This window comes from Haemaphysalis longicornis, unplaced genomic scaffold, assembly GCF_048455015.1.
Source record: "Haemaphysalis longicornis isolate Haplotype H1 unplaced genomic scaffold, Haemaphysalis longicornis Haplotype H1 scaffold_6, whole genome shotgun sequence".
In the NCBI taxonomy this organism is placed as follows: domain Eukaryota; kingdom Metazoa; phylum Arthropoda; class Arachnida; order Ixodida; family Ixodidae; genus Haemaphysalis; species Haemaphysalis longicornis.
The window spans coordinates 58891123-58919088 of NW_027526407.1; the positions used below are offsets into that span (position 1 = coordinate 58891123).

At 48.6% G+C, this 27966-nt stretch overlaps 1 protein-coding gene across 1 annotated transcript; it reads left to right on the forward strand.

The window, feature by feature from the left end:
* The first annotated feature begins 129 nt into the window (after nt 1–129).
* LOC144143033 (uncharacterized) lies at nt 130–27736 on the forward strand. The gene is made up of 18 exons (XM_077674853.1): nt 130–259; nt 490–560; nt 680–766; nt 1536–1605; nt 3740–3813; nt 3901–4014; nt 4198–4380; nt 4661–4957; nt 13094–13942; nt 14034–14312; nt 17004–17122; nt 18029–18162; nt 18269–18339; nt 18565–18684; nt 20414–20486; nt 24248–24321; nt 24954–25076; nt 26587–27736. The coding sequence occupies exons 1-18, from the start codon at nt 137–139 to the stop codon at nt 26834–26836; spliced, it is 3111 nt and encodes a 1036-aa protein (XP_077530979.1). The 5' UTR covers nt 130–136; the 3' UTR covers nt 26837–27736.
* Nucleotides 27737–27966: the final 230 nt, after the last annotated feature.

Below are 27966 nucleotides of genomic sequence, written 5' to 3' on the forward strand. Positions count from 1 at the left end.
GCGGACAACTTTTTACTGATGGAATTCTTCCACGCATGTGTTTCGTCAATCGCTAGCTCTTCCGGCCACTGAAGTGATCACGACGCTTCCGCGCCCGCTTCTTTTTTATTTTCCCGTCCCCCGCCCAGACGTAAAGATGACGTCACGTGTCTACGTGGGGCGTCTCAACTACGAAGTGCGGGAGCGCGACTTGGAGCGCTTCTTCAAGGGCTTTGGTCGCATCCGCGAGATAAGCATCAAGAATGGCTTCGGCTTTGTGGTGAGTAAACCTGACAGTGTGTCGATTCGAACGCAATCTCGATTAGAAAAACCAAACACTTCAGCGGTTTTTAAAGGTGTCTCCAGCTGTGATGAGATTATCATCTTTCGGGTCCAACTTCTGCTGCCGGAAAGCATTTCACTGACGTTAATGCGCACAGTTCACTATTGTAGGCACTTTTGGCGCGATGCCTTCATTTCGCGCGCTTTTTTCTTGGCGGCACCCCGCAGGAGTTCGATGACCACAGGGATGCCGATGACGCCGTGTACGAGCTGAACGGGAAAGACCTGCTTGGGGATCGGTGAGTAGTGCGCTCGCGAAGAAGCTGCTTTCCTTTGCTTGGACCGTGCACTTATTGCTTCGTATTTAGTCTGCGTACCAGCTGTTGTCTCAACCCTTATCCCCCCTCCCTCTTTTTAGGGTATCTGTGGAACTGGCCCGGGGAATCCGGCGAGGGGCTGACTACTATCGCTCACGCGCCGCATCAAGATCACCTCCAAGACGCCGGTTTGTTTTTTCAAATTACTACACATAACTTGTGTGTTCATTTTGCCAAAACCATTGATTGAAGCAACGGTAGCTGCCATCTGTTGGCCTGTGCAAACGCACTTGAGCTGAATGTCATTCAGTTAAGCAGTAACCACATGCAGCAGTTTTTACGGGCAATGCGACAGGGATCCGCAATCGCTCATGTGTGCATTTGTCGCAAAAACCGGAAGTAAAGGTATTTCAGTGTGCAGAGGGTCGTACTTTTCTAGGGTGCACTGTGTCGCCCCTCGGCCCTTCCCCTCGTTCTCTCCCTAAGCCGGAAGTTGCGCCCCTTACGGCTCTCCTATTGGCTAGTCGCTGAGGCCACTTCCGGGAGGTGAGCGACTTGTTCTGGCGACCCAGAACCGAGCGATTCGATGAGTGACTTAGTGTAATGTTTGTGTATGCACTGCATGATCTGCTATTCCAATGCATTGTCCCTGAACGCCAGTGCAGCGCAAGTGTAACACCGGTCTGATGTGGTTGCGGCCTTGTTACGTGAATTTTTCGAGCCTCTGGGAGCGTGCACTATTCAGGTTTCCTTGTGCTTGTTGGAACATACTTAGACAATGGCGTGAAATAAGGTTGAGGCAGGGAGGCGATGATGGAGGCTAATCAGTGGAGTCCTTGTCAGCCAATATAGCAGTCTTATTTCACGCTGCTGTCTGTTACAAAAATCTTCAGGTGTAGTTGTGGGGAAAATGGTGCCTCAACTTGTCATGAAGGCAGCTCTTGTCTTTCCCTCCAGGTACGGCCCCCCAACACGCACAGAGTACCAGCTGACGGTCGAGAATCTGAGCAGTCGTGTGAGCTGGCAGGTGAGGCGTTTGGCAGCTGATTTTATCTATTTATGTATTGCTGTGGTTGGTCCTTGTTTACTGCTTTCTCTATCAAAATGTTGGCCTGTAGTTACTAAAAAATTTTCTATTCTCGTTTTTATATGCAGGGTGAGTGGTAGGCAGTGCCGGGGTGAGGGGGGGTGTTGGGGTAGCACTGGGGGTTGTCTGGTGGAGTGCAGTGTAGCCCTAGTGTGCAAGCTGTTCTCAGATAAGTCGTTCTGTGCTGCAGTTGAGTCCACTTGCAATGGTAATTCGTAGGCAGGAGCCTTGACCCTTTTAGGGTCAAATGTTTTCGCCAAATGCAATTTTTTTCCTTGATATAAATTCTTTGGACAAATCTATTCCTAGAAAACTAATTTTTTTAGGGTGATCATAAAGTGACAAAAAATGTGTTCCCCGTGGATTATCCATAAATAAAAACGAGAATTCGAAGGTTTCACGGGCGCAAGAAGTGGGTAGCGCCACCCGCAAGACGAAACCAGCTGCCACATGTGACCCGGTGCACAAGCGATAGTGGGCGCACCACTGTAGTGAGCGTAGAAAAAAAGAAAATAAAACAATGACGGAAGGAAAAATTCACGTATTTCTGCGGTGGCAGCACATGGCAAGCAAGAAAAAGGATCGAAAGAGGCTCTCTTTTTACACATACCAGCGATAACATACCTGTACTTCGTTGACCCTGAAAGGGTTAAATTTGCCCTAGCACGCTCGGGGCTGTGTAATGACATGGAGCCGTTTGACTGAGAGGAGATTCATCGCTGTTACTCGGAACACTTGGCGTCTGTGTTGGGGCCTTGTCAATTCAGCTCGAATGTACAGTGGGTTTGACGGGGCTTGGCAAGTTGTGACTAAACATGGAAGTAGCGAGTGACCGACAGCTGCCGCCAAACTACCGGTGCGTGGAACTTATGACATACCCTCTGGATGGGGTGGCCAGTAGTGGTGACAGCTGGAATGGAAGCTCACGGCAGATTAGCCATTTCATTGGCTGCGATCTGTCGCTGTACTCACTTGACGGAGCCCTATGCAGCTTTAAATTTGGACGTTTTGGGTTCTCTTGAGCGAATGGCATCCCACGTCAAAATTTCACGTTCTGACAGCTCGCTGCAGTTTTCGTGGGCCTCTTGTGGCCAGCCTTTCTTGGGTGCTCTGTTGAGCGGGAGACGCACCAGCGAGTGCGACAGGCTCGTCGCAAGTGGGCTCAGCTGTAGTAGCACTCTGAGTGTGTGTGTAGCGCCGGATACGTGTGTGGCGGGGATGAGCGCAGTAATAACGGGCAGTGTGGTGTGTGTTCTGTTCTCGCACTGCTCAGAGGGGGAGCGAGCCTTTGCAAAGCGCCCGCGGATTGGTGCGGCAGGCTTCCCTCCTTTACCCCCCTTGCGATGAAGGGCGCCCCCCCTGGTGTGGCGGACCGGTAACGTGGTGGAGCGGACCACCCTAAGGGTTGCGGTGGACCAACCACTCGGATGATGGGACCACCGCCGCCTTCCCCCCCACGAAATAGAGGGCCGCCTAGTGATGATGATGATGCCACCGGCGCCTTCCCACCACCGCGAGGGCTTCTTTCGCGCCCGGCCGCCATCGGACCCCCCTCCGTGGATGATGGATGGCCCCCGTAGGGATTGGCCTGCGGCCCGGTGGCGCCGTTTCTTCCCCCCTCGTGATGAAGGGCTTGGCTTGGCTCGGTTCTTGGCTGCGCCCCCACCCCCACCTTGGTTGTCTGGGCCGTTGCTGGGTCTTGGGGCGGCGCCAGGTAAATCTCACGCTCGACGTTTACGCAAACAATCCTCACTTTGTGCCCCGCGAACAGCGTCCTCTCTTCACGGCGTGGCTACAGCAACGGATGCAGCTTCGTCTTCACTCCTTCTTTTGCAGCAGGGACCTCCAGGGGGCGACATCGTTAGCTTCCTTTTGCATATCGCGCAAAGATCTATTCTTTCTACAAGTGTTTCTGGCCTTGTTTTAGCGTGCTTCAGAATGCTTTCCCGGGAAATTTGCTGTGTAACGGAGATTCTTTTGTGTGCAGGTTGTTTTTGTTGCTTTTCGATTTGTTCTTGTTTTGCCGTGCCTAACTGTGGTGCCCTTTTGTTTTTTCTTTGTTTCACCTGCAAAGGACTTGAAAGATTACATGCGGCAAGCTGGCGAGGTGACCTACGCTGATGCTCATCGTCTTCGCCGCAATGAAGGGTGCGTGTCATTGCTGCTTTCTCTGCTTTTTTTGTTGTCCGTCCAGTTGGAGTGTTTTAGGCTTACCAAGTGCATTCCATGTTACAGGGTGGTGGAATTCGCAACCTACTCCGACATGAAGAATGCACTGGACAAGTTGGACAATACTGACCTGAGCGGGCGCCGTATCCGTCTTATTGAAGAGAAGAGGCTCCGCAAATCGTGAGTTTGTCATTCGTTTCGCCTTTTCTGACCCCATGCTAGTTCCTGCAAGTTTCTTTGTTTGCATTTGCGTAGTTGCTTGGCTGTTTTCTGCTGTGTGAGCTACCCCACTTGTGTTAACCTGGGTGGCTAGTTTCGCCGCATCGGGATGGAGACTTCACTGTGAACTCTCTGCCGTTTCAGGCGCAGCAGGTCTCGTTCCCGGTCACGGTCCCGCTCCCGGTCTGCTAGACGCCGACGGTCTCCCTCACGGTCTAGGTCACGCAGTCGGCGCCGCAGCCGCTCTCGCAGCCCAGCCACCAAGCGCAGATCAAGGTCTCGATCGAGGTCACGGAGTGCCACAAGGCGTGGACGCAGCCGCTCCAGGTTTGTATTGAGACTTTTTAAAAAGCCCCATCTGTGTGTTGGTTTGGCAGGATAGTTCTGAGAATTGCATGATGATCATTAACCATGCCAACTGCACTGTGCGGAAAATTGGTGCCAACGTCCTGATGCGATTCTCTAAACTGCACTCGATACGCCCCGTGAATTGACCTTAGCGAAGAATTTAAGTTCAAAGGAGTGCTGAATGCTTTTGCATCTTGCGGTTTTTCAATGTCTTGTTAGCCTCGCATTCATCCTTACTTTGGGGCATCTGTTGTTCTAGGTCCCGCAGTGCTAAGCGCCGGAGCCGTTCTCGCACGCCCGTCAAGCGCCGTTCACGATCCCAGTCCCGCTCGAGGTCCCGTTCCCGAAGTCCACCTCCGAAGCGGCGTGCCTCTAGCCGGTCTGCAAGCCGGTCACGATCCAGGTCAAAGTCAAAGTCGAAAAGCAAGTCGAGGAGTCGCAGCAAGTCCCCCGAGACCAACAACCGCCACCACTCCGCGTCGCGCTCCCGTTCGAGATCACGTTCGCGATCGAAGTCTCCGGTCAAAAACAACAATGACCATTCCAACGACAGTTGAAGCACAGTGCTTGCTTTTTTTGTGTATTTTGCACTGCTTGCCCGGCGCTATGTCGCCGTGTTCTTGCCCTCACATTACCATGTCCTACCCTGGGCACATACCTGTACACTGTACATAGTAACCTTGTAGCTGTACATTTCATTTACCGCCCCCATGTAATAAATGCCATTGTCTGTGTGACCTGTGTGGCTTCAACATGGTTGCCTGCATGCACGCCTCGCCAGTGAATACAACCTATGTTTGGGAAATTCCAACTGGTAGTTGTAGGAGTACACCATGGGAGGTAGTGCTGTGCCGAGGGTCTGCAGTTTGCATATTTTGCAGCCAAGTCCTTGTAATTCAGACGTGCTGTAAACAAGTGGTTGCAAAATGACAAAACTATCCAGGCAATGTCGCCTTCCCATAGGTGACCAGTAAAAAGTGCAAAGGCTCATGGGTACATCGTTTTCTCCCGTGGACTGCCGCCACTTATGGTTCAGGAGTTCTGGCATCCCATGTGCTGCGGCTTTCTCGCTCGTGCATTGGGAATTCCATAAAAAGCTGTGATTGGTCCTGCTTGGGGTTATCTGATGGGTGAGCACCCTGTGACAACACTCGCCTGAAAGCCATTGACGTACGGGAGGGCTGGAGAGATCTAACTGCAAGTAGTGGGAGGAGACGATGGACCCGTGAGCCTTTGTGCATTTTACCGGTCGCCTATTGGCAGCATTAATGTAAAGCTTTTATTTAGTGATGCTATTCTAAATGTTCTGCGAGGTGTTGATTGCACTACAACCAACAAGAGGCAAATCCTCATTTGCCTGCTCCCAGGGTGTAATCCAGCTTTAGATTTCCGCGTACATTTCTGCTGCAGCTTCCATCCGAACGTAGTTCTCGGACTGTACACGGGCTATCCAGGACTCTCAAACCGAGGAAGCCCGGTACCGTCGTGGTTTGATTGGTATGGTACGTATCATAATGAGCGGTACGTTCTTTAAACGAACTTAAACTGCAGGTGTTGGAAAAGCAAATCGCTGCAAACACCAGGGGAAGGCCCTGAGGGAAGTCAGGCATGAGATTAACGATAGTGTAGGCCTTATTTCGATGATGTGTATTGTTCTTGCTGCCAGTAAGCCTCCTAACGTGAAATTTGGGGCACCGAGGGAAGATTTACAAAAATTTCTTCGAGGTTGTTTGAGAGAGGATGCTGCGAAGTACTGCTTAGTTCTTCGCCTCGCTGCTTGACAGATATCCACAACCATGACCTCAAAAATGGGAATACACAGGTTGCGGAACGGCACACTGCGAGTATGGGTAATTACAAAGCAATTACAATAACAGATCTGAGTTCGTTAATAAGTTACATAGGTGGAGTATGGAGCATGTAATTCTATTTTTAATACATCTAAAGAGTTCCCGACGCGATATCACTGGTCTGGTACAATTTCTGTGCATGCAGCTTGATTCCTTGAGGCTACGAGTGGAATCGGCCCAAGCACATCAGTGGAGTTAAAATTCTTGTTCCCTGGAGCCTCGTAAAAGTAAAAGCAGCGAAAAGGGACGCTGTACAACAGTACGATAAAAAAGCCACAGCACTGAGTACCAGTTAACCAGTTCTCTGTTGGTGCCTTGAATTGTTGGCAGCGGTTTTCGCTGAAATACTATTTGAATAAAGGAATTGACTTCAGCAGTTGACAAGAACAATCGCTATTGTGAACCACACAGCCCTGACTGATACCTACTGTCAAGCCAAGTTTTGAATGCGCACGAAACCATGCTGTACAAAACAAATGCAAGTGTTTCACAATGATTTTGAGCATGGCATGAGTTAGTTCCAAAACATGCTATTTAGAAAAGTATCGAAGCGCAGCATAAGACGAAGGACAGAAACACAGAAGACGACACACAGAGCGCTGTGTTTCTGTCCCTCGCCTTGTGTTGCACTTCGATACTCACCCAAAGCAATACTCCGCTATTTCGAAACCTGATTGCTGTGCGCAGTACTGTTTGTAACGGATGATGGAACTGGTAGACGTTCTTCCACTGTAGTGATTCACGTGTGTGTGGCCTGATCGTACAGCCTTCTTTGGGTTGTAAACGTCGGACAGGTGGGAGAAACCACAGCGAACATTATCTCTACATCTCGTGTACTGTGCAGCGTTAAGATAGTTCAATTTCAAATTAACTTTTCAGCTGCTTACGGCTATCCACCTTTAGAGGTGTTCTATGGCTAATGCAGTAGTTGAAATCACGGTAGCGTGAAGAAGGCAGGTCTGTGCCCGTTGTCAATCTCAACTTGAAGGGGTGTGACATTTCTTTTAACTGCCACTAAATAATCGCTTATTTTAGTATCCCATGTGTTGGACTATACCTTAAATACTTTCAGGAAATAATATTTTTAGCAAGTTGTATAATATGTCTGATGTAACATGTTGATAAAATCTCCCTCGTAAAAAAACATAGTTCGCACGACATTTCCCTGACATTTGTTTGAGAGGGGCTTTGAAGATGCCTCATTTACTGCTATCGGTGAATGTTGCACTTTTGTCAACGGCCATTAGACTGCATCAGATCAGTGTCTATATCATTGTCACCTTGCCAAAGCACAAAAGGCTGTTTCACGAGTAATCACTTCGCCATCAGAGCTGTTTTCGGTAGCTCGACATTTATATATGTACGAGATAGTGGCGAAGATGGTATAAGAGGCAGAATTGTCCGATAATTTTGTCTGAGTACGGAACCTCTCCTTTAAGTGGACTGATGTAGGGAGTAGGCAGGGTGGCACAATTCGGCTAGCGGCTACTTGTCCCCTCGAATCAAATAAATGCGGCATGTGGTCGCATTGGTCTATTTTTGCCAGAATTGTCATTTCAATTACTGGTACGTGCACTGGCATTTTCGGGAAATACAGCTTTTTGAAATTACGAACATTCTAGACGACTGCTGCTTCTGTCTACTGTGTGCTTGGTAAGTGCCAAGTTCCGCTGCCATGAATACGAGCTGTCAGCAAGTGCCTCAGTCTGTGTGTGTGACAGAGAAGCGAGAAAGGAGGTGTACAATCTAAAGCGAAAGAAAGAGGGAAACGATGAGGTGGTTTTCAGCAACTGTAAGAAAGGTGGTACCAACTGTGTTTTGCGGCCCGATGCCTTGTCATGAAAAAGGAAAGAAAAGATGAATAAAGCTCGTGATCCCAAAAACAAACCCAGCTTTGTCACTCAAAATGCGGACCTCTCAGGAACCTAGCAAAACCACTTCAGGAAAGTGACATTTGGCATAAAGCAAGAAGTCAGCGTGAAGATGAAAACTCTAAAAGAACTTTACAGGATCCTTTATATTTTTTGTGTAATTCGCTGTCAAAATTTACTCCCCGTGCATTTGTATGGGAGAGTTTCCATGGCTCTGGAACCTAGGTTGAGCCATAGAAACTCCCATAGTTGCGCAATGTGCAAGACTTGAAACTGTGCACAAAGGAAGGTTTCACCCCCAATATTAGCGGCGCGAAAATACTTTACATATCGCTAAATAACTAGAGAGTATTCACTGTTGAGAGGACTGCCATGAGCGGGAAAGCTGCACACGCTCTTATCTATTTACTGTGCATCTATAATTATCGTGAAATGCAGCTTGAGTGCCGATTTTCCCATGTCTTGACACATCTCTTGTCATAAATACGCAGCTGCACATCATCGTGAGTTCACCTGTTTATTGTTATCATTAATTATCATCATGGTTTAGTGTTTCCCCGAGCCCGCCAATTTACACGCTTTTCGGCTTTCCAGGTGGCGGGAGCTTGTAACGGTTTTCTGAAGGATTCAGAACGGTCACCCTAGGATCAAAAATTGCTTTTAAACACTGGAGTGACACGCAATTGTCTCCAAATTAAAAGAATAATCTACCTTTTTCGCACGACGTGGTCCAGCTCGTCTTCCTCGTACCAAATTGCGGAGCCGTGTGTCGCAACGTTTGCGCCTAACGCTGTGTTTATTGTTCCAGCTCGTCTTCCTCGTACCAAATTGTGGAGCCGTGTGTCGCAACGTTTGCGCCTAACGCTGTGTTTATTGCTTCATTCGTGCATATATCACCATGACCTTACCTGCGTGATATGGGCAAACGAAGTGTTTGTGGACAGGTAGGCACTGAGGCATGCGGGCTTCCAAAATCGCTTCGCGCTCGAGTGTTTTAAAGGCGAAACACATGCGCGGAGACACAACTCGCCTCCGAGCGCGTTTACCCGCGCCGGGAGCCGTTACGTCAGGCTCCCGGATGGCGCTCTCCGGGAACGACGAACACGTCTGCTGCAAGGGGGTTGCAGCCAGTGGCAGCTCGGAGCGCGGGAAAGTCGTTGATGACGTTGCGTGTGGGGAAAAAAAAAAAGGTTGGGCGGGAGCAGGGCGCATATATTTGCTGCGTCCTCCGGCGTAATGACGCAGCGTACGCACACGCGCAGCATGTGTGCCCATTCAATTCTTCTAAATAGCTTCCAAATAAAGCAGCTGTTTTTTTGTATCGGATTACCGTTATTGCTGTGCGCACCGCTTCTTATTTTTGCATACCACCAAGACAGACCCGGTATACATTCGCAAAGCATTAATTCACAAAGTGTCTCGCTACGGTTACAGGCAAAAAATGTGAATGTCCAAAACGTGCATTTATTTATGCGTATGCAAATACACAAATAAAGTCTAATGCCATCGAGGAAAAACATAGAAAACGTTGTCCGGGGCTCTCGGACGCAGATTTTCTGCACCGAACTTTAATCGTAGTCATCGTTACTGCAACGATTAGAACTGAATGCAAAATTCAGATAAGTCTGTAAATTCTCGCGAACTAATGATAAGCTGTATGCGTGGCAGTTACCTGAACACTCAAAACCATGGGCATCGGCAGAATTTTGTGTTGAGGGGGGAAAGAGGGCGAGAAGGAAGGGCAATTGTGCTTGGTGGGGGGGCAAGTGCCCTTCTGCACCCCCCTGCCGACGCCTGTGCTCAAAACCGAAACTATATTTGTCCAAACACTTTATTGAAGCTCTTTCTGATATCCAAACCTTTATACGTGTTCAAAAGGAATCATTGCCAAATTCGAGTAGGAATTAAATTCGGTCATTTAAAGGCGATTAATCTTGCGTATTTAAGTGGAGTATTACTCTAGCGCACTAATATGTGGCAGATCTTAAGCGGGCTGTGGGAAATGCAGCCTAAATACTCCCTCCAGGTTCGAAGAATTAAAGTGGGGTGTTTTTTCATGGTTTACTTCCTGGTCCGTGCAGCGCGCGCTTACGTCCTTCGCGCCTGTATGTTTGTTTTTGTAGCGTAGCAAGCTACACTGCACGCTAGCCTTCGCAGGATGACCAGTTTTGCCCTTGAGCGCTAGAGGTTAAACCACGCCCCCTCCGCAAGCGCCCGGCACGGAGGAGCGGCCTGTTAATGGGGAAAGAGGAGGGAACAGACACGTGGCGGATGAAGGCGAGGAGGCCGCCGCCGCAGCCATAAACGCGCGCCACGAAGGAAGGCCACGTGTGGCGCAGAACCGTGTGCGATAGAGGAATACGAACATCCAGCTGTGGTCCCTCGTTCAGCGGCGAAGCTTAAACAGGGCCGTGAAGCGAAAAAGAGGAAAAACGCTGCTGTTGCGCACAGCTTCGCTACCTTCAAGTCATACGCATTAGTCTGAGCTTCCTACATTTACCCTTGAATAAAATGCTTAGCCAAAGCGCTCACCCTTATCTTTTCTCTAGTTTCATTGGCGGTTTAATCCAAGATGAATTACTTAAATACTTTATCTTCTGTTCAAGATCGCTTTTTAAAATAAAGAAAAATTAGATACGATAGTGTAAATAAATTACCACCAAAGCTCTTCCATATATGTGTCGGAGAACTCCGGCCCACCGGTAGGAATGGTGGACTTGGCAATTGACTACTGCACTATTGTGCTTGCTTATGATTGCCTGTGCTTTAGCAGACAAAGCGCAATAATGGTAAAAGACTGTGTCATTCCTCAGTTCTTTTATTCGGTGTAAACCCAGAAATGGTGGGCGAGGTTAAGGCTACGACTAGAGTGTACTTCTAGTACACTCTACTACGACTGTCTTGCGACCGAGGCAGATAAGGCACCCGTACGCCCTGCGCGCGCTGACGACTCTTCGCGCTTATCTCGGGATCCTGCGAAGCAGGCGATTCTTCCTCAGGAATGGTAACAATTAGATAACGATAACGTTAAGCACGCCTCAAGCGTGCTGATGCAGTTTGAATCCTTGAAATTACACACACGTAAAGTTTACTGACCAAGAAATGGCAGTGAGAGCGAGCCCGAGGTATGGTGGCTAGACCCGAGGGAGGCAGACGACAAGTGCGAGAGTCCCTCAGGTGACGTCATGCAAGCGCTTTTCGCAGCGCCGCCCGTGGTCGCGATTCACGACCATACCCCTTTCCAATTCCTGTCCTGCTTGTTACAGTGTTCTAGACGTCCCTGCCTTAGCACCCACATACACGATGAAGGTGTTGGTATCCCTCTGTCTGCGACGATTGTCTTTTGTATAAAACTTTTAATTCTGGTAATGACCAAACTACTTTAAATAACCGTTTAAATGCTATAAAACGTGGAATATCAAGCTTAACCAAGACGGTATTTATGCGCATAACTAATTATAAATGCCCTATGTCATGCCAATACCTAATTATAGTCGTCGAAATATCCCAAACTAACAGCTTCAAGTACGTCAGCGTCGCATTTATGAGCAACTTTCTTCCATGGCCAACACACATAGATACAATTTTCGCTTCAACACGACGTAAACTGGGTCTTCTGAGGCTTGTACAAAATTAAAAATACACCATCCGATGTCAAACTGGTTCTTACAATACACTAAACCGACCTCTCCTGGAATACGAAACAATTGTTTGGGATCGGCACACTAAAAAGGTCACCAATAAGCTCGAACGAATTCAAAGACTGGCAGTGCGTTTCATTTACAGCTGTTACCGTCGTCATGGTTCTGCTACCGATTTAATAAAAATAAACAACATAATGACTCTGCAAGCTCACCGGAAAATAGCTAGACTAATGTTTCTTTACCAACACTGTAACCGCGAATTTTTACTTAAACCATCATTGCATACAGGCTACAGCTTCTTTCATCCCGGCCAACCAGCAACTACCACCCCCTAAAATGCACCCCGATTTTTAGTGCGCAATTCACTTTGGCGGCCGCTACTGAGGTTTCACGGCGGCGTTGTAAACGAGCGAACGATGGGAAGGAAGAACACTGAAAGAAAACGGTAGAGAAGAGTGTCGCGAAATATATGGCCTGCTCGGTGCATGACGGATCCAGCGCTCGCTCAATCGCGGCGTCCCTAGACAGTGGCGCAAGTTTTCTTTCTAGTATATATTAGTATGAAACTCTGCGACACAAAGAATTTCGCTGCGCTGACTATTGCGATTGTCCCGCGCTAGACGGCCAAGGTCTGCTTCCTGTTCGAACGGGCGGAATCTCTGTCTCCCGCGATTTTTTCCGGAGCGGAATCTCAGATAGTCTTGTTTTTCAGCTTCTGACCACAGCTGTAGCGGCACGCCGATGCGGACGCATCTTCACAGACAACGTAACGGGCAGTGCCATGATTGTTACGGACGCAGAGAGGGAGGCGGTTGTTTTTACGTCTTCGTCCCGACACTGAGGAAATCATTCTCCTCTCCAAAGTAGGAGCTTGATATCTTCCCTTGTACAAATGCCGTTTGTCATCATCATAATCCTTGTCATGCATAATTATCATTTATTAGAAAGTTACGTGTGGCCCCGGCGTGGTTGTTGTTCTTCCTTCATGCATGGAACGTACCCACGTGAGGCACCGCCTGGAACCGTCCCCGCTGGCCGCGTGTCGCGTGCTCTGCCGAATCAGCAGTACTGATCGAGGTGCCTCCAGCGCCACGCGCACTCGCCATTATTTCTCCGAAAATGCTCTTTTTTCTCGTGGGTAAGGAAGGCAAAAGTGTATATTTGTTACACTACCAGTTTTTACAACATTGGAAATCTTGTCGCAAATCATATACGTGAACTCCCAAGATCAAAATGCCCACGTGTGGTATTGACCGTACGTTCCTGCCAGAAGAAGACGACGAAGCAGCGGCGCCCAGCACGAGTCCACGAGCGCATGCGCTGGCAGCGCCCGATTGGGCCACGTCAACTCCGGCTCCGTCGACGTCTTCCTTACCACCGCTGGCAAGGTTCAGTGCGGACAGGAACGCCGGCGAGTCTTCCACGCAGCCCCGGCCCCACCGGCCGCGTCTCTGGCCTTAGCCAATTCCTTCCAACTCACCGTCGCCTCCGCACTTGACAACGGCACCGACAGATGGCACACGTCCAGCACCTGCGTCGGTGCGTCAACGGCCACTGGCATGGCTGGAACCCGTTCGGCCAGCCAGGGGATCGCGGTCTCCCAGCATCGAAGGCTTAGCCCCCGGCCACCCCGGGAGGCACACGCCCGCTGCCTGGAACTCCGCCGTCGGCAGCAGCAGCGGCGGGCGACGCGTCGCCGCACAGCAGCCGTCCGACGCAGTGCCGTATACAACGGAAGGCAGCTTCGCAGAGCCCACCCTGTTGACAGATACCAACTCGCTGCCACCTCTGCGGGCCACCTTCCCCGCAGCCACATCCCTCGGCCGAGTTCCCGTCGCGCTGCGCAGCCCTCCAACGGCCAGACGACCCTTGCTAGGACGTCGGTGAGGACGCCAGCCGGAATAGACCGAGGCCGTCACACGGGGACGCGGAGACGGCGGCTGCCCCAACGGTCGCCGCTCCTGTCTACGCGCCCGCCGACTCTGTTCATGGCTCACCGCTCAATCCAGCGCTGTCGCACCACAGAAGGCAAGCAACTCAAGCTACACGGCGAGCGCCCGCCAGAGTCGCCTAGCCCCCGCCACCCCGTGGGTGGCACACGCCCGCTGCCAGGGGCTCCGCCGTCGGCAGCAGCTGCGCCGGGCGACGCGTCGCCGCACAGCAGCCGTCCGACTCAGTGCCGTATACAACGGAAGGCAGCTTCGCAGAGTCCACCCTGTTGACAGATACCAACTCGCTGCCACCTCTGCGGGCCACCTTCCCCGCAGTCACATCCCTCGGCCGAGCTTCCGCGGCGCTGCTCAGCCCTCCAAAGACCAGACGACCTCTGCCAGGATGTCGGTGAGGACGCCAGCCGGAAGAGACCGAGGCCGTAACCCCGGGGACGCGGAGACAGCGGCTGCCCCAACGGTCGCCGCACCTGTCTACGCGCCCGTCGACTCTGTTCATGGCTCACCGTCGACCCTGTTCATGGCTCACCGCTCAATCGCGGCCTGTGGCATCAGCAACGGCCGCGAATCATCACAGCAGAACACACGGAACTCAAGGTACGCAACGAGCGCCTTTAGCGTGGTACACCTCCGGCCAATCCCGATGCTTCAGCACGCAGGACGTCCACACGACTCGCCGACCGGACACAAGCGCTTTGCGGCGCCAAAGAATGGGAACTGCTGGCGGTAGGGTACGCCCGTGAGAGGAGTGATTTGACAGGATAAGACAAGACGCGGACTTCGAAACGCGCATCGACTTCGCGGACTTCGAAACGCGTTTGTGACATTGCCTTTTGTTTATGCACACGTGCGCGGCTAAGGGAAGGGTAAAGTCCCTCGATCGGCGTTTAGTTGAAAACTGCCCTGGGCGTCTAGTGGCGCCTGAGAAAGAAAACGCGAAACCAGGCTTCCATGAAAGCAAGCGTCTTGTTCTTTCAAGTTTTGCGTGTTGCGCGTTCATCGGTTCTTCGGGACCCCCGCCATCGCTCTCGTTGTGTAATCCGAGCCACGTGACATTTGTGCGGGAAGTTCAAACACGATTTGCAACAAGATGCTCACCGCCGTGCGTTCGCTGATTACGCGATCAATTCCTGAGACGCAGCAGATATGACCCGTGACCAAAAAGACTACAGTTTGCGCTGCGCACAAATTTCGCATTAGTCGGTGCATTTTCCTGCACTAACGACTTTTTCCCTCGCACTTAACTGATTGGAATGCGTTGCCTTCCAAAATATTTCCGTCAAAAATGAACATTCTTTATTGAACAGTTACAAGATCAATTCGTTTATATAAGATTTGTATGATGATTTCTCCCCTTTTTTTTTCGTTCTCACCTGTGCAAGCAGACGTGGATCTTTCGAGTTTCCTTTCCTTACCTGTGCAATTTTGTGCATTGCGTTTCTGTATGTTTACATTTTACGTCTATTGCACGCACCCCGACTGCTGCTTGGGCCGCCAATGGCAGTATTGTATAAATAAAATAAAAATGTCCTCGATCGCTCGCGCGTTCTTAACTCTTCCTCGTTGTCCACCCCGCCATCATCATCAGGTGATAATGGTGAATTAACGTACCCCTCTGTCCAAATGCGCGGCATTTACTTTCTCGCAATAATCTACACTGAGATTTACGTATGGTGGCACTTAGTCTAAAACGGGACCTAAAGCACTTAAAGCTCCACTAAGCAAATTTTTCGCTACTGGTTGTTGGAGGTACTATACTAACGCGGGTAGGAAATTTTTTGCAAGGCTAAATGCTCAGTTGTTGCACCCTGTAGCAAAAGGAGATAGCAAAAATGCACGAGTCTAATCACGTGTTACATCTCCACGCGGGAAATGGGATCATCACCACGTAAGTGCTTGAAAGTTTAATTTAGCAATCGCACGTTTGATATGCATGGTGCTGCAAGAATAAATGGAGTAAACGGCTGGCAAGAATTGTGGATGGTCAAATTAAATTAACTTTGCATAAATTCTTGTCTTGAAAAATAAATTGAGAATTCTTGCATGAAAAACTTGTCTTGAAAATCGAGCTCCTTTTTTAATTCTTAGAAGTATATATCCCCTCAGAGGAAATAACTATTCTGAAAAACAATTAACTGGTTCCCGCAGAAAAGAAACAAAAAACAGTTTTTAATCAATTGTAAGAAAATCAGGGCGTCGCTATCGCCTCTGTTACCTTTAAACGAAATAAACCATGCACTATGACAGCGTAAAATTTCAGACCAGAGGAGCGCGCAGTTTCTTTAATATAATTGTTTAAAGGATTAATGAAGGCAAAATACAAGTTAAGTTCATTAGAAAGAATGTTTTGCCCCGATAAAAATGATACCAATGTTATCGCAAACTTCAAACGAATAATCGAGATATTAGAGCAAACATATTCAACAGTGGCGACGCCCATCGCCACTTTCCGGCAACTTTTCTATGACGCCACAGAATCTTGTTTGTGCGATTGGTGGCCAAGACACAAGAGTCGACGATTGTAGTGGGGCGCGCCGATCTTGTTTCGTTTAATCGCATAACTTGAATGCTAACAGGCAGATAAGACACTGATAATTGTTTTTAGTGTTGGACCGGATGACATATCACTCCTGCCCATAACACGTCTCTGTAGAGCAAAATTTTTGTTTTTCAATACTTCTTGTGTTTTCTTGGTTAAAAAACGTACGTCTTTCGGGTCATGGAATAGAGCTGAGGACTAGTTCATTTAAATTAAACAAATTTGCATTTTGTCTTCATGGCTTGTTGAAAGGTGAAACCATTGCTCCAACACCCTGAATAATTATGCGTATTATTATTTGTATATGTATAATAATTACCGACAATACCTTTAAAACGAAAAACTCGCGCAGAGAGAGGCCCTCTCCCTGTCCGAGTTTTTCGCCCCTGTGTACCCAACTGTCCCAAGGTCAAGCTTTATTGACGCTTAAATTCGCCGCACCCCTGCGGCCTCCTACAATTTCATTGCTTTGACGCGCACTGATTATGCGTCCAGGCCAATGACCTCATAATTCGCACGTACGCCGCGGGCTTGGTTGTTCGCCTGTTCGTGAACCAAAAACGAGTGAAAATAACTAGTGAATTTATACAAAAAAATAACGGTCGAAGTAAACTCAACAATTACTGCATCGTTACGCATTTTAGAGCGGTCATAAAATAATACATTCTTCTACCCAGCAAGTGCGCAGCGCGTTCCACAGCTAGCAACGGTGAAAAGCACCAGCTGACGCGTGACGTCGGCTGACGTCACAGCATCCTTGTTTGTGTTCGGCCAACGTCGAAGGAGGTTAGTTGGTGGTTTACGTCTGGTTTAGAAACCTATGAGGACCCGATCGCGGCATCATCCATTTATTTGCCGCTGAACACAGGTGAGCCTACTACCTTGTACCGTCAACGGCATGCTTCGTAGTTTAATTATCGGTGGCCTCAGATTATGAGCTTACTCCTCAGAAGCTATGGCCGGGACATCGGCCGGGATGCCGATGAAGAAGGCCTAGCGTGGATGCCGCTGTGCTAGGTTTCTTCCTCGAGATTTATTGGCCCGGACTTTGATACACTGCTGAGATGCGCTCTTATTCTGATTATTACTTTCCTCACAAAAGAACTTCACTTCGAATGGTGAATTTTTTTTCAGCATTATGCCGCCTGTTGAAAGATGTTACTTCATCGTTTTCCGAAGCCTATGCGGTAAAATTGCGGGCAGCTTACGCGACTTTGTTTACGTGCTCGTATGTTTATCACTTGCTGCTGCGAAGTCTTGTTTACGTCTCTGCTGTTTTGATTTCGCTCGTCTTGCCGCATAGTGCGACGACCTCCATCGTCTGCAATTTGTGCACCAGTTTTATTGTTACTTTTTTTTTTTTTTTTTTGCTGAACAGCATGACTCGAATTGAATTCTTGTTAGTGAGGCTACGCAGTTGCCTTATGTGTTACAGCCGCAGTGCAGTCACATACGTAAAAACGGCGGCAGAATAACCGCGGCGTTCTTGATTGCGTGTTTTGAGCGATTGCAATTTGTTCTCTGCAAAAATAAGCACACAAAAAAAACAGCTTCCCGCTGAAGGCCGTCGGCCGCAGCTGTTATCGTACATCAGCGGGCAGCAGCGTCTGTCGTGGAGTCAGTCTGTTGGAAAAAGACTCGTTTCGAGAGCAGACTTATCTGCTCCCTCCTGGCTCGCGGTTTCCGTTTAACCACGTAGTCGCTTCGTGCGTTCGGTTTCTGGCGTTCTGTTTTCCCCGTACGATCGTTTTCCTCCACGTTTCTTGCCTTGTAGACGAGGAAGCCATGACGACCCGGGTGTTTATTGGTCATCTGAGCTATCAGGTCCGGGAGAAAGACGTTGACCGGTTCTTCAAGGGCTACGGGCGCGTCGGTGACATACACCTCAAGAATGGCTTCGGCTTTGTGGTGAGTTGTGTTTATTTTCGCATGGCTCGTAACCAAGCCATAAGCCGTCAATTGGGGTTACTCTAAACAGGCATAAGAAAATTGTTATTCTCCTTTGTGCTCGCAGGAATTCGAAGACCATAGGGATGCAGACGACGCCATCAAAGACCTCAACGGCAAAGAACTGCTCGGAGAAAGGTATTTATTGGCTGTTCCACAGCAATATAAGATCAACCTTCAGTCGTTAATCACAAAATGAGACGTAATAGCTTAAAAGCCGGATAACGGGGCGCTCAAGGGAGCCAGCCGTGAATGGTGCCTGGCATCGAGTTTTGAGCCTAGGCAACTAGACGGACATTAAGAGGCCGCCTGTACCAAAGGTACAGTCGTGCTCATTATGACGTGGAACGCTGCGTTTGTCAGGGTCTCTGTGGAGTTGGCGCACGGAAGCCGACGGGGTCCTGGAGGCAGGATCGTTGCGCCTGGATCGCGGCCAGACTGGAGGTCGCCTCCTGGACGCTACCCCGGTGGACAGCGGGACAGGTCAGTTTCAGCTGGATTGGATTGGATTTGTGCACTTTTTTTTTTGTAGCTTATGGCCAGAGTTACTGGATATATACCAGTTGCGAAACTCCCCATAGTCCCCATGCATCGAAAGCCAGTCTTCGGTTGCCCCCCTGTGCCGGGGCAAGCACAGGGCAGGTTGACTAGCCTGTCGTCTGTCGGCAGAACATTGAAGTAGTATTCAAGTGCTTGCGGCTGCTGCCGTAAGTCATAAAAAGAACAGCCGCAAAAACACAAGTCAATTTCACCTAATTAATGTATTCTAATTTTAAAAGCAATCTTTATTTTACAAAAAATTTTGAATAATAATAGCTTAGCCAAGTTCAGTTTTTGTCTCCTAGGTGCTGTGCGCGTCAACTTGCCCCTCAGCTTCCACGGAGCAGGGGTCTAGCGCGGCCCGGATTGTGAAGCGGAGTTTCGCATTTGTATATATTGAGTAACTCTGGCTCATGGCAAGTTGCTGCCCGAATGGTCGGTGCTGAGGCTTCGTTTGTGTGCCTGTGTAGTGCATTTTGTTGTCCGAGCTGAAGACCAAATGAGCAGGGCTGCCGTTTATCGTGGCGAAGTGATTTTTTACTGGTATACTGATTAAAAGGATACCACTTCGCTCTTTCGCATCACATGCCGAAGGAACTCTGGCATTTTGAAAATAAGAATGGAGGGCCCAGTGTTCCCATGTTAGGTCTCTTGCTTAAAGGTCTCACTGAAATATCCACACTTTGTATTTTTGCTCAAAATATTGTTCCTTGTGTTTGTAGTCTTTGCGGACCAAATAATGTTGCACATCAGAACAAAAGACTTTGGCCGCAGGGATTGTGGCAGAAGCATCAGTTAGCTTCTAAATACAAAAGCAGCACCTTGGATGGGCGGCAGCGGCTTTCCTGGTGGACGCGAAAAGCGAACACGCCCGTGTGTACAAAATTTCGGTGCACGTTACAGATCCCGAGGTGGTCAAAATTAATCCGGAGCCCTCCACTACGGTGCGCTTCATTGCCAGTGTAGCGTTGTCGCGTCAAACCCCCAAAATCAGTCAAGCACCTTGGATGGGATTCATGCTTAGTGGCTGGTAACAAGTAATCACCTTGAGGTTTTTGCTCTACTGAGGAGAAATAGAAAAGAAAGCAGACCTAGTGTTAAGCACACAATTTTACTGTCTCACTTTCATGTCTCAAGCCATTTGGCTTTTTATTGTAGAGATGCTTGGACACAGAGCAGCTTGGTCCAATTAAGTGCGGTAATGAAAATTGGAACCATGGTGGTGACAAGCAAATTGAATTTTTAGGGGCTGAGGCTGTTGGCGTCTCCTGTCGTCGTGATTGTTGTCTTGTGTAGTCATGGTTCTAAAACACTGGGAAACACGCGAGAACTTAACGTGTACTAAAAAGAATACTGGGACACTTGTTTATGCCTTGCGCTAAAGAGCTTCGTGCTTCAAAGACGTGAGACTTTTCAGAAAAGCAAGGCTGTATACCTCTACCCCCCAATGGTTTCCGTTGGCAAAAACGCCAAGAATACACTTATACACTGTACGCTTGGCCCCTCTCTAGGTTTCACGTTAGTGGGGGTGGCCCGGGATTTTATAAGTTGCATATCTGTTTGTTATAGTAATATAATTCAGCACGCCGCAAATAGAATCATTCTTTTTTTTTCTGCACATCACTAACACGACACAATTTTGTTCTTTCTTTCACCCACATGCCACGAGCAGTAGGTTTGGGCCTCCTGTGCGAACGAACTACCAGCTGGTCGTCGAGAACCTCAGCAGTCACGTGAGCTGGCAGGTAAGCGCGACGATCCTTTCCGTCTCCCCGAGCTCGTGTACTCACGTGACTCGCACTAGAACCTGCGCATGCTTGCCACTCTCTCATTTGCATGTGTTCTGGGGAACTTGTAGTGAACGCTTGGGCTGTTAAATTCAAAGTTTTTTCTGTTTTTACGTACGCAGTGAGTTAGGAAGTTTCCAGCAGCTGTTGCTGCTCTTACTGCACGGTATGTGTGTGGTGTGGCTGTGAAGTTGAATAACCCAATTAGTTCGAGCTTTCAGTCGTTAAAGTTGTAACCAAATGAAGTAGTAATGAAAGCTTTAAAAAAAAAAAGGTCGTAAACAGCTTGCAAGGGTTACTGACACGCACGTGTATTGAAAAACACCTGCTGCGTCAACTGGGAGTTTTTACGAGCCACAGCATTTGTAGAATTCCTTTGAGCCGATGCTCGGAAAAGTAGAGCAATTGGCCTCGGGTCTAGAACGTTCTGCCTAGAGCATCCGGCAAAACGGACGAAGGAAGAAATAAGAGGAACAATCGCAATTGTGGATCCAGTCCACTCCAGCTGTTAGTCAGGCGTATCGCGCAGCTGTTTTTTTGTACGGTAGAGGAGAGAGAGGTCATACTGTAGCTGTGCTAGCCGACTGACTTCCCCTATAAAGAGGAGGTTGTTTCTCTGCCTAGAGCTCACAATCGCCGGAAATTCGGGCAAACTGACTGCATTGTCCAATTTGGGCAGGCTTGGATTTTTTTTTTTTCTTGCTGGGTTGTTTTCCGGTTGTGGTGTAGGCAACTTCATAGCACACGCGCACGTTTTTTTTATCGCTCACTGCGCTGCATGGTTTAAAAAATGAAAATAAAAACATTTTGCTTTCTGAGTGAGTTAGTATAATTGGGACGTATCTGCTGGTGCGCTTTCTGGGGCTTTTTTTTTTTTTTTTTTAAGTTATTGACTGTGGTGAACTGGGGCGCAGTTCAGCACACCTGGTAACACAGGCGGTCGTGATTGGCTGAGGTTGAGACGGAAGCACTGTCATCCCCCGTCCTCCATTTTGAGGCCCAATGGGAGGTTAAATTCACAGAAAGTCTGTTCCTTTGGCTGCCATTACAAGGCGACGTGGAAGGCCAGTTTGCGGGGACTGCGCCCCGGTTCTCTCTGCTGCCTTGGTGACAACCTGTTTCTCTCTTTCTCTCTGTTGTTGCATCGCTCTCTCCCTCCCCCCCAACTGCCCCCGCCCCCCTGCCCCGCAAAGAAGGTCACCATCTCGCAAGGGAGTTGTGTCTAAAGCGCACCGGCAGTGGTTTTTGGATACTCCTTCGGCTACCCCGCCGCTCTCCCAAGGGATGATGCGACTACGCTTTGCCGAGGCCAGCGGCTCTCTTAGCTGGGCGGAGCCCCGGAGGGCTCTGCCTCTCGGCCTTTTCTCTCCTCGCTCGAGGGCGGAGAGGACGGGGGGCAGCCACGCTACTACTGACACGATGGATGGATGGATGAGAGCGCAAACGGAAGGCCCCCCCCCCCCACTCTCGCTCTGGTGCGGTGGCGACGGCCGAGGCCCTAGGTTCGCCGTCTCTCTCGCTGGCGGGCGGCGCTGCTGTTGGTGTCTGTCTTGGGTGGTCTCTGTGCGCAAGGGTGGTCTCTCAGTGGTTGTGCTCTCTCGGTCTGGTCGGTGGGGGGGTGGTCCACGGATCGGGACCACCCCCGGCTCTCCCCCCCTCCCTCATCAGGTAAATGAACATCCCCCCAGGCGGCCACCTCCCACGCCGGAGGGGCCACTTTTTTTTTGTTTTGGCCCCCCCGGTGGTGGTGGGTGGACGTCCTCTCTTTGCGTGCAGGCTGCACTGCTCAAGAGCTTTTTGCAGGCTGGGTGGAAAGCGGTGCTGACAATTTGAACACAGTCTGGGAAAGTTTTTGGAACTAACGAGCACTTCTGGGGACGTGCAGATGGGGGAGAAACTTTGACACGGCCTTGCACTCTGTCTTTCTGGGTCTATCATAGGCAATGAAACAGCCTGCAAATTCACCTTTGCTATAGGTTTAGGTTTCACTCCATCAAACCCACATCTGATTGATGTGTGGGAAGCAATGTAACATTTAAACAAGGAAAAGTGGATACCAGAGAAAGTGATTGTTAAATCAGATTAGTTAAAAACGCTTAGACGTTTGCAGTATTCTTACATTATGTTCTTGTAATTATTTGTCCACGATTGCCGACTGCAAAATCTTGTGCAGTGCAGCCCTAGGTGTCTGGGAGAGTAAAAAAAAGTCTCCGAGGCAAAAAAAAAAATGCGAGAAGTAATTTTGGACTCGGGGAGAAAAGAATTACTGCCTTCTCTCTCCTGCTGTGCTTGCTTTCTTGCACCCTCTATTGTCTCTGCTTCTGCGAGTACTGGCTGCTCCAGTCATGCACACTGCGGCTCTACTGGCCTGAGAGCAAGGCCCTGTACAATGGGGAGGAACAGGAAATCTTAGTGATAGCACTCGAGTGTGGTGATGGCACTCAAGTGATGGCATATCACTGGCATTCAGTGATGGCACACTAGTGACATCACCCAATTGGCATTTGGTGACAGTGATGGCACTCACTTGATGGCACGTCACTGGCATTCAGTGACGGCACTTCATTGACATTCGACGACGGCACTCAAGTAATGACATTTCACTGGCATTCAGTGACGGCACTTCATTGACATTCGACGGCGGCACTCAAGTAATGACATTTCACTGGCATTCAGTGATGATGGCACCCTAGCGACAGCACCCCATTGGCATTTGTTGTGGTGCTCACTTAATCGCATTTTACTGGCTTTCAGTGACGGCACTCATTGGCATTCAGTGACTGCACTCAGATGATGGCACTTCACTGGCATTCATTCAGTGGCAGCACGTAATAAAGGGGCCATTCAGGCAAAACACAAGTTTGGTTGTTTCGAAAGATTGCCTTTTAAAGTCATACTGACACCACTTCGATTAAAACAAACGTGTATTTTGCCTGCATGGCCCCTTTAAGTGACGGCACTTCATTGTGATTCAGTGACGGCACGCAAGTGATGGCACTCGACAGCATTTCACTGGCATTCAGTGACGGCACTTCATTGGCATTCGGTGATGGCACTTGTGTGAAGTGCAGCCTCAGTAACTGCAGTAGTTACACAGCTCATCACTGGCATTCACTTTAATGCCATTGAAGTGCCGTCTGAGCTGTACATTGTGCCAGGTGCTACTGTAAGGCTGACATCGTAATACATTCTAAAAAAAATCATAAACACAGAGATGTAGTAGCGCTTTGCTGGCATTGAGATTTTGCGAGTGAAAACGAACTAGGCAGCGCTCTGCTGGAATTCAGCAAAGGCCGACTTTTTTTACTTGAGGGGAAATAGTTGCGTATATATATATATAGTTGCAATATATATATATATATATATATATATATATATATATATATATATATTATACTATAGTATATTATATATTTATATTATATATATATATATATTATATATATATAGAGTTAACGGGTACGGTACTATTCACCGGCTTGCTGAAACAAGTGCATTTCCTTTGCATTCAACCCGCATCAACCCTGACTATATTGGCTTTAAATTCTGAGTGGTGATCAGAGTTTCACCACTTGGTGGCTGGTGTCTTATTCATGGAAGCACCAGTGGCTCCTTCGTGCCTGTGCAAGCAGAGGCCATGTGGTCGTGGATGTTGATCTGACGCATGCCTCTCTGTCCCGTCTATCGCCCCCTTCCTTTCCCTTGGCCATCTCTCGTAGGACTTGAAGGACTACATGCGCCAGGCCGGGGAGGTGACCTTCACCGATGCACACAGCAACCGACCCAATGAAGGGTATGTACAGACTTTGGATAGTGTTGGCTGCCAGCTACTTCATATGGAGGCGAAGAAAGCCTTAGGTGTCTCATCGAGCGCGAAAAGTGATTGTAGTTCATCATTGCCGGCGAAGAGGAATTGGGTGCTAGCAGAGGAGCGTTTCGTTTGGGGGACGGGGAGGGGGGGAGCTGCAGCGTGTAGTGTAGCCGGTCTGCCTGTCGGTGCAAGTCACATCAAAAGTCGAATAAAAAAAGAAGCGCAAACATGTGGCAGCAGCAAAGGAGTGTCTGGTAATTGTTAAAAATGGCTAGGCTTTCGCCTTTAAGCAACATAAGCTGACTGAAGTGCCTGGGGAACTTTTTCAACGTGCCACTTCTGTGGCGATTCGAAAGTTTTGCGTCTTGCAGATATCTCCTTGCTGACCAGCTAATGCCAAGTGTGCATTCCCGAATGTCCTCTTGCGTAATGACGCTCGTTGCGAGTGGTGTTTCATGTCGGTTGCAACTTTGGGCATTCAGTGAGGATGTTTCACTTGGGTGTGGTGTTAATTTTGGTGCAGTTTCCCTAAACATTCAGAAGGTAGTGCCTTTGCGAGAGACCTGTCGACTCATGAATCCGTGCTTTCCTACTCTTTCATGTGCCGGTGGCAGGTTGGTGGAGTTCTCAAACTATGCGGACATGAGGAATGCCCTGTCCAAGCTGGACAACACGGATCTGAGCGGCCGCCGCATCAAGCTGTATGAAGCCAAGAAGAGCCGGTCCTCGAACAACCGGTCAGTGCACATTTTGGGGGGTACAGTGCTGCTTGTTGTAACGAGTTGGTAACTACTGGCAGTGGGTGGCGTGGAAGAGCAGTGGAAGCAAGTTGGAGTACTGACATAAAATTTTTAAATTTTTTTTTAGGTGCGGAGTACTTTAGGATCGCACAACGTCCGTCCGCGTCCGTGCGCATAGCATTTATAATCGCAAAAAATCACACAGGCACTGGCAGGATTCGAGCCTGTGTCTGGTAGACCAGACAGGAGTTAGTGTCAGTTGTCTTACCCACTGGGCTACGACCGCGAGTTAGTACCCGCGAGTCAAACGGCTTACTCCCTCGCCTGTAACGGTGCGGAGTACTGTAGGCCCTCCCAATGTCCTTCCGCGTCCATCTGTGCGCACACCACCATCAAGCGAAAATCAAGTGAAATTTGATTTGAGCCGTGAGTTGCAGTTTCATTTAGGGAATAATCAAGGTGCAACTCACGGCTCAAATCAAATGATGGTCGGGGCACAACTTGGATGTCACTTCGAGTCCCCGTACTCCACACCCTCGCCATCATCCACGGAGTGGAGATGTGGCCATTTTTTTTCTTCACTGGTGCCTACCAGCTCGGTAATCATAGAATGGCACGTTAGGTGGTCGACTGCAGCGTAAAGTAATTATTTGCAGCCTTATTTATTCATGTCAGTTTTGGTTTTACCGAACAAACACCGTGTGTGCCAACAGAAACCGTCACCTTGGCTACGTCACGGGAGCCCTGACGTCGGCAGTTTGGGGCGAGGCGCTCAACGTCTCATGCTGATGCCAATGTCAAAAGGGTATCCATGCTGAGCTTTCTAATGTAATAATCTTTGATTGTTCTTGAGAACAATAGGGATAAAACTATTCAAGAAAAAATTACCAGCAAGGCATGAATAGATATCATAAGTGGAGAATGAACTATGGCAAGCAGTCTTTTGTTTTGCCATCCCACATAAGTTTACATCAATTCTAACGTCTAGGTTTGAAGTACTCCTGATAACCAATTAAAAATAACGCTAATTAAACAACTACTTAAACAAAAAATGCAAAATCTGCTTCCCTTATTGGGTGGTTTAAACATTAAGCTTTACGCTGCAAAATAAACGATCTTCCTAGCTGCACTAGATGCTGGGATGTATCTCAAGAATTTCCCATCACTGCTATAGCACTCCTGGCAAAGAAGTGGGGAATTATTGAAAAATTGTTTTTTTTGTTGAAATCGGGCCTCTATGGTTTTTACAAGTACCTGGTACTGTTCCAAGTATGGAAGTTTCGGAGGAAAAACTCTGCTAATCAAGAGAAAAGCGACACCTAAAAAAGTGCCTTTTTGGGCAATTTTTCGGTCCGAAAGACCCATGTGTTTCCTGAAAAGGTTTAAATACGTTTGGTGTTTGCACGCAAAGTTGTATATCATTGTTATTCATTTGGCATCGTTGACTTTCTTGTATTGCTCGCTACGTTGTGTGGTGAGGACTGCACTAATGTGGGCCCTCATGCAGGTCCCGTTCAAGGTCCCGGTCACGCTCTCGCTCCCGGTCCCGCCGCTCTTCGTCGGACTCGCGGTCCCGGTCCCGCTCAAGGTCCCGCTCCCGTTCGAGGTCTGCTTCGAAGACGCCGGTCCGCAGGAAGAGCCGGTCCGACAGTCCGCGCAACAACCGGTCACGGTCTCGCAGCCGGAGCGCTTCGCCGCAGCGGCGTTCCATGTCTAAGTCGCCGACTCCCAAGCGACAGAGTCCGGGCGACAACTGATTGGGGGGATTTTTTTCTCCCCCTCCACCACGTTTGGTTGCCTGTCATTGGCAGCGAGCACTCGTTCGTTGGTTTAGCCTTTCTTTTCGTTTCCTGTCTCTTGCTTCACATTTCTAAGATTAATATTCGTGTCTTCGACAGTCTCAGAGGCTGGAAGCAAATTAACATGGGAGGGGGGTTCTTTGCTTCCGCATATGAGATTGTGTGTAGGGCTGGTCGACGCTGTTTCATTTCTGTGCGGAGTATGACATTGTTCACTCATGTCCTTATTATGTTGAGCTGGAAGCAAATTAACTGGTGTTTCTTGAAAGTCAACATTTCATGCGCGCAAGAGATTGACATTGTCTCATCACTGTGTTTGTGAGGGCAGTGTTCACTTGAAGGTTTCTGTCGGCTAATTGTGCCATCTTCAGAAAGCAGAGAAGAAAAAACTGCATGGTGTTTTTTTGAAATCGACAATGAAGTTGTCTATTTTATACCTGAAGTTATCATCATGTAAATCTTTTTGAGTATCTTTTTCTGACCGTGTTGTTGTGTGAACAAAAAAGTTCAATATTTTTGGAGTTCTGTTCTTTTTTTGTTTGGTGAGGCCAAGGGGAAGCGATCATACCCGAATGGCCACTGATCTTTCTACTGTTGTAGTTTTGTCATCTCGCATTTCAGAACCCCCCTCCCCACTTTTTTTTACTCTAAAGTGTGTGCTCAAACCTTCATTCAGAAGTCAATGTTATCCTTGTTCATCTCAGTGTACCATAGACAAAAAATAATGGCTAAAATGTTAGCAATGTCCTCTACGTTGGCAGTGTCCCCAACTGTAGCATTTGAATTGGTTACTCCATGAAACTCCTGTCGTGTGTAAAAACTTCGTCCATATCGAAAAATAAAAACTGCACACTCAGACTTGTTGTGTTTGCCTCCTTCCTTGAAAACATACCGCAAGCAAATGTTTTCTGGAGAAAAATGTTGCATTTTGTAACGCTAAATTTCCAACCCTCCAGGACCACCATTTCGGGACAAGAATCTCTGGTTGGCACATCTCTGGGAAGGGGAGGGCTTCTAGCATAGTAACATGCTGATATAGTTACCATCATCATTTATTGTACCCTTAAGGACTCATTGCGGGGTATCAC

Coding starts and splice junctions, on each gene's coding strand:
- LOC144143033 (XM_077674853.1), top strand. CDS start 137: ATGACGTCACGTGTCTACGTGGGGCGTCTCAACTACGAAGTGCGGGAG. Junction 260..489: donor AGAATGGCTTCGGCTTTGTG/GTGAGTAAACCT, acceptor GGCACCCCGCAG/GAGTTCGATGACCACAGGGA. Junction 4,381..4,660: donor CGTGGACGCAGCCGCTCCAG/GTTTGTATTGAG, acceptor CTGTTGTTCTAG/GTCCCGCAGTGCTAAGCGCC.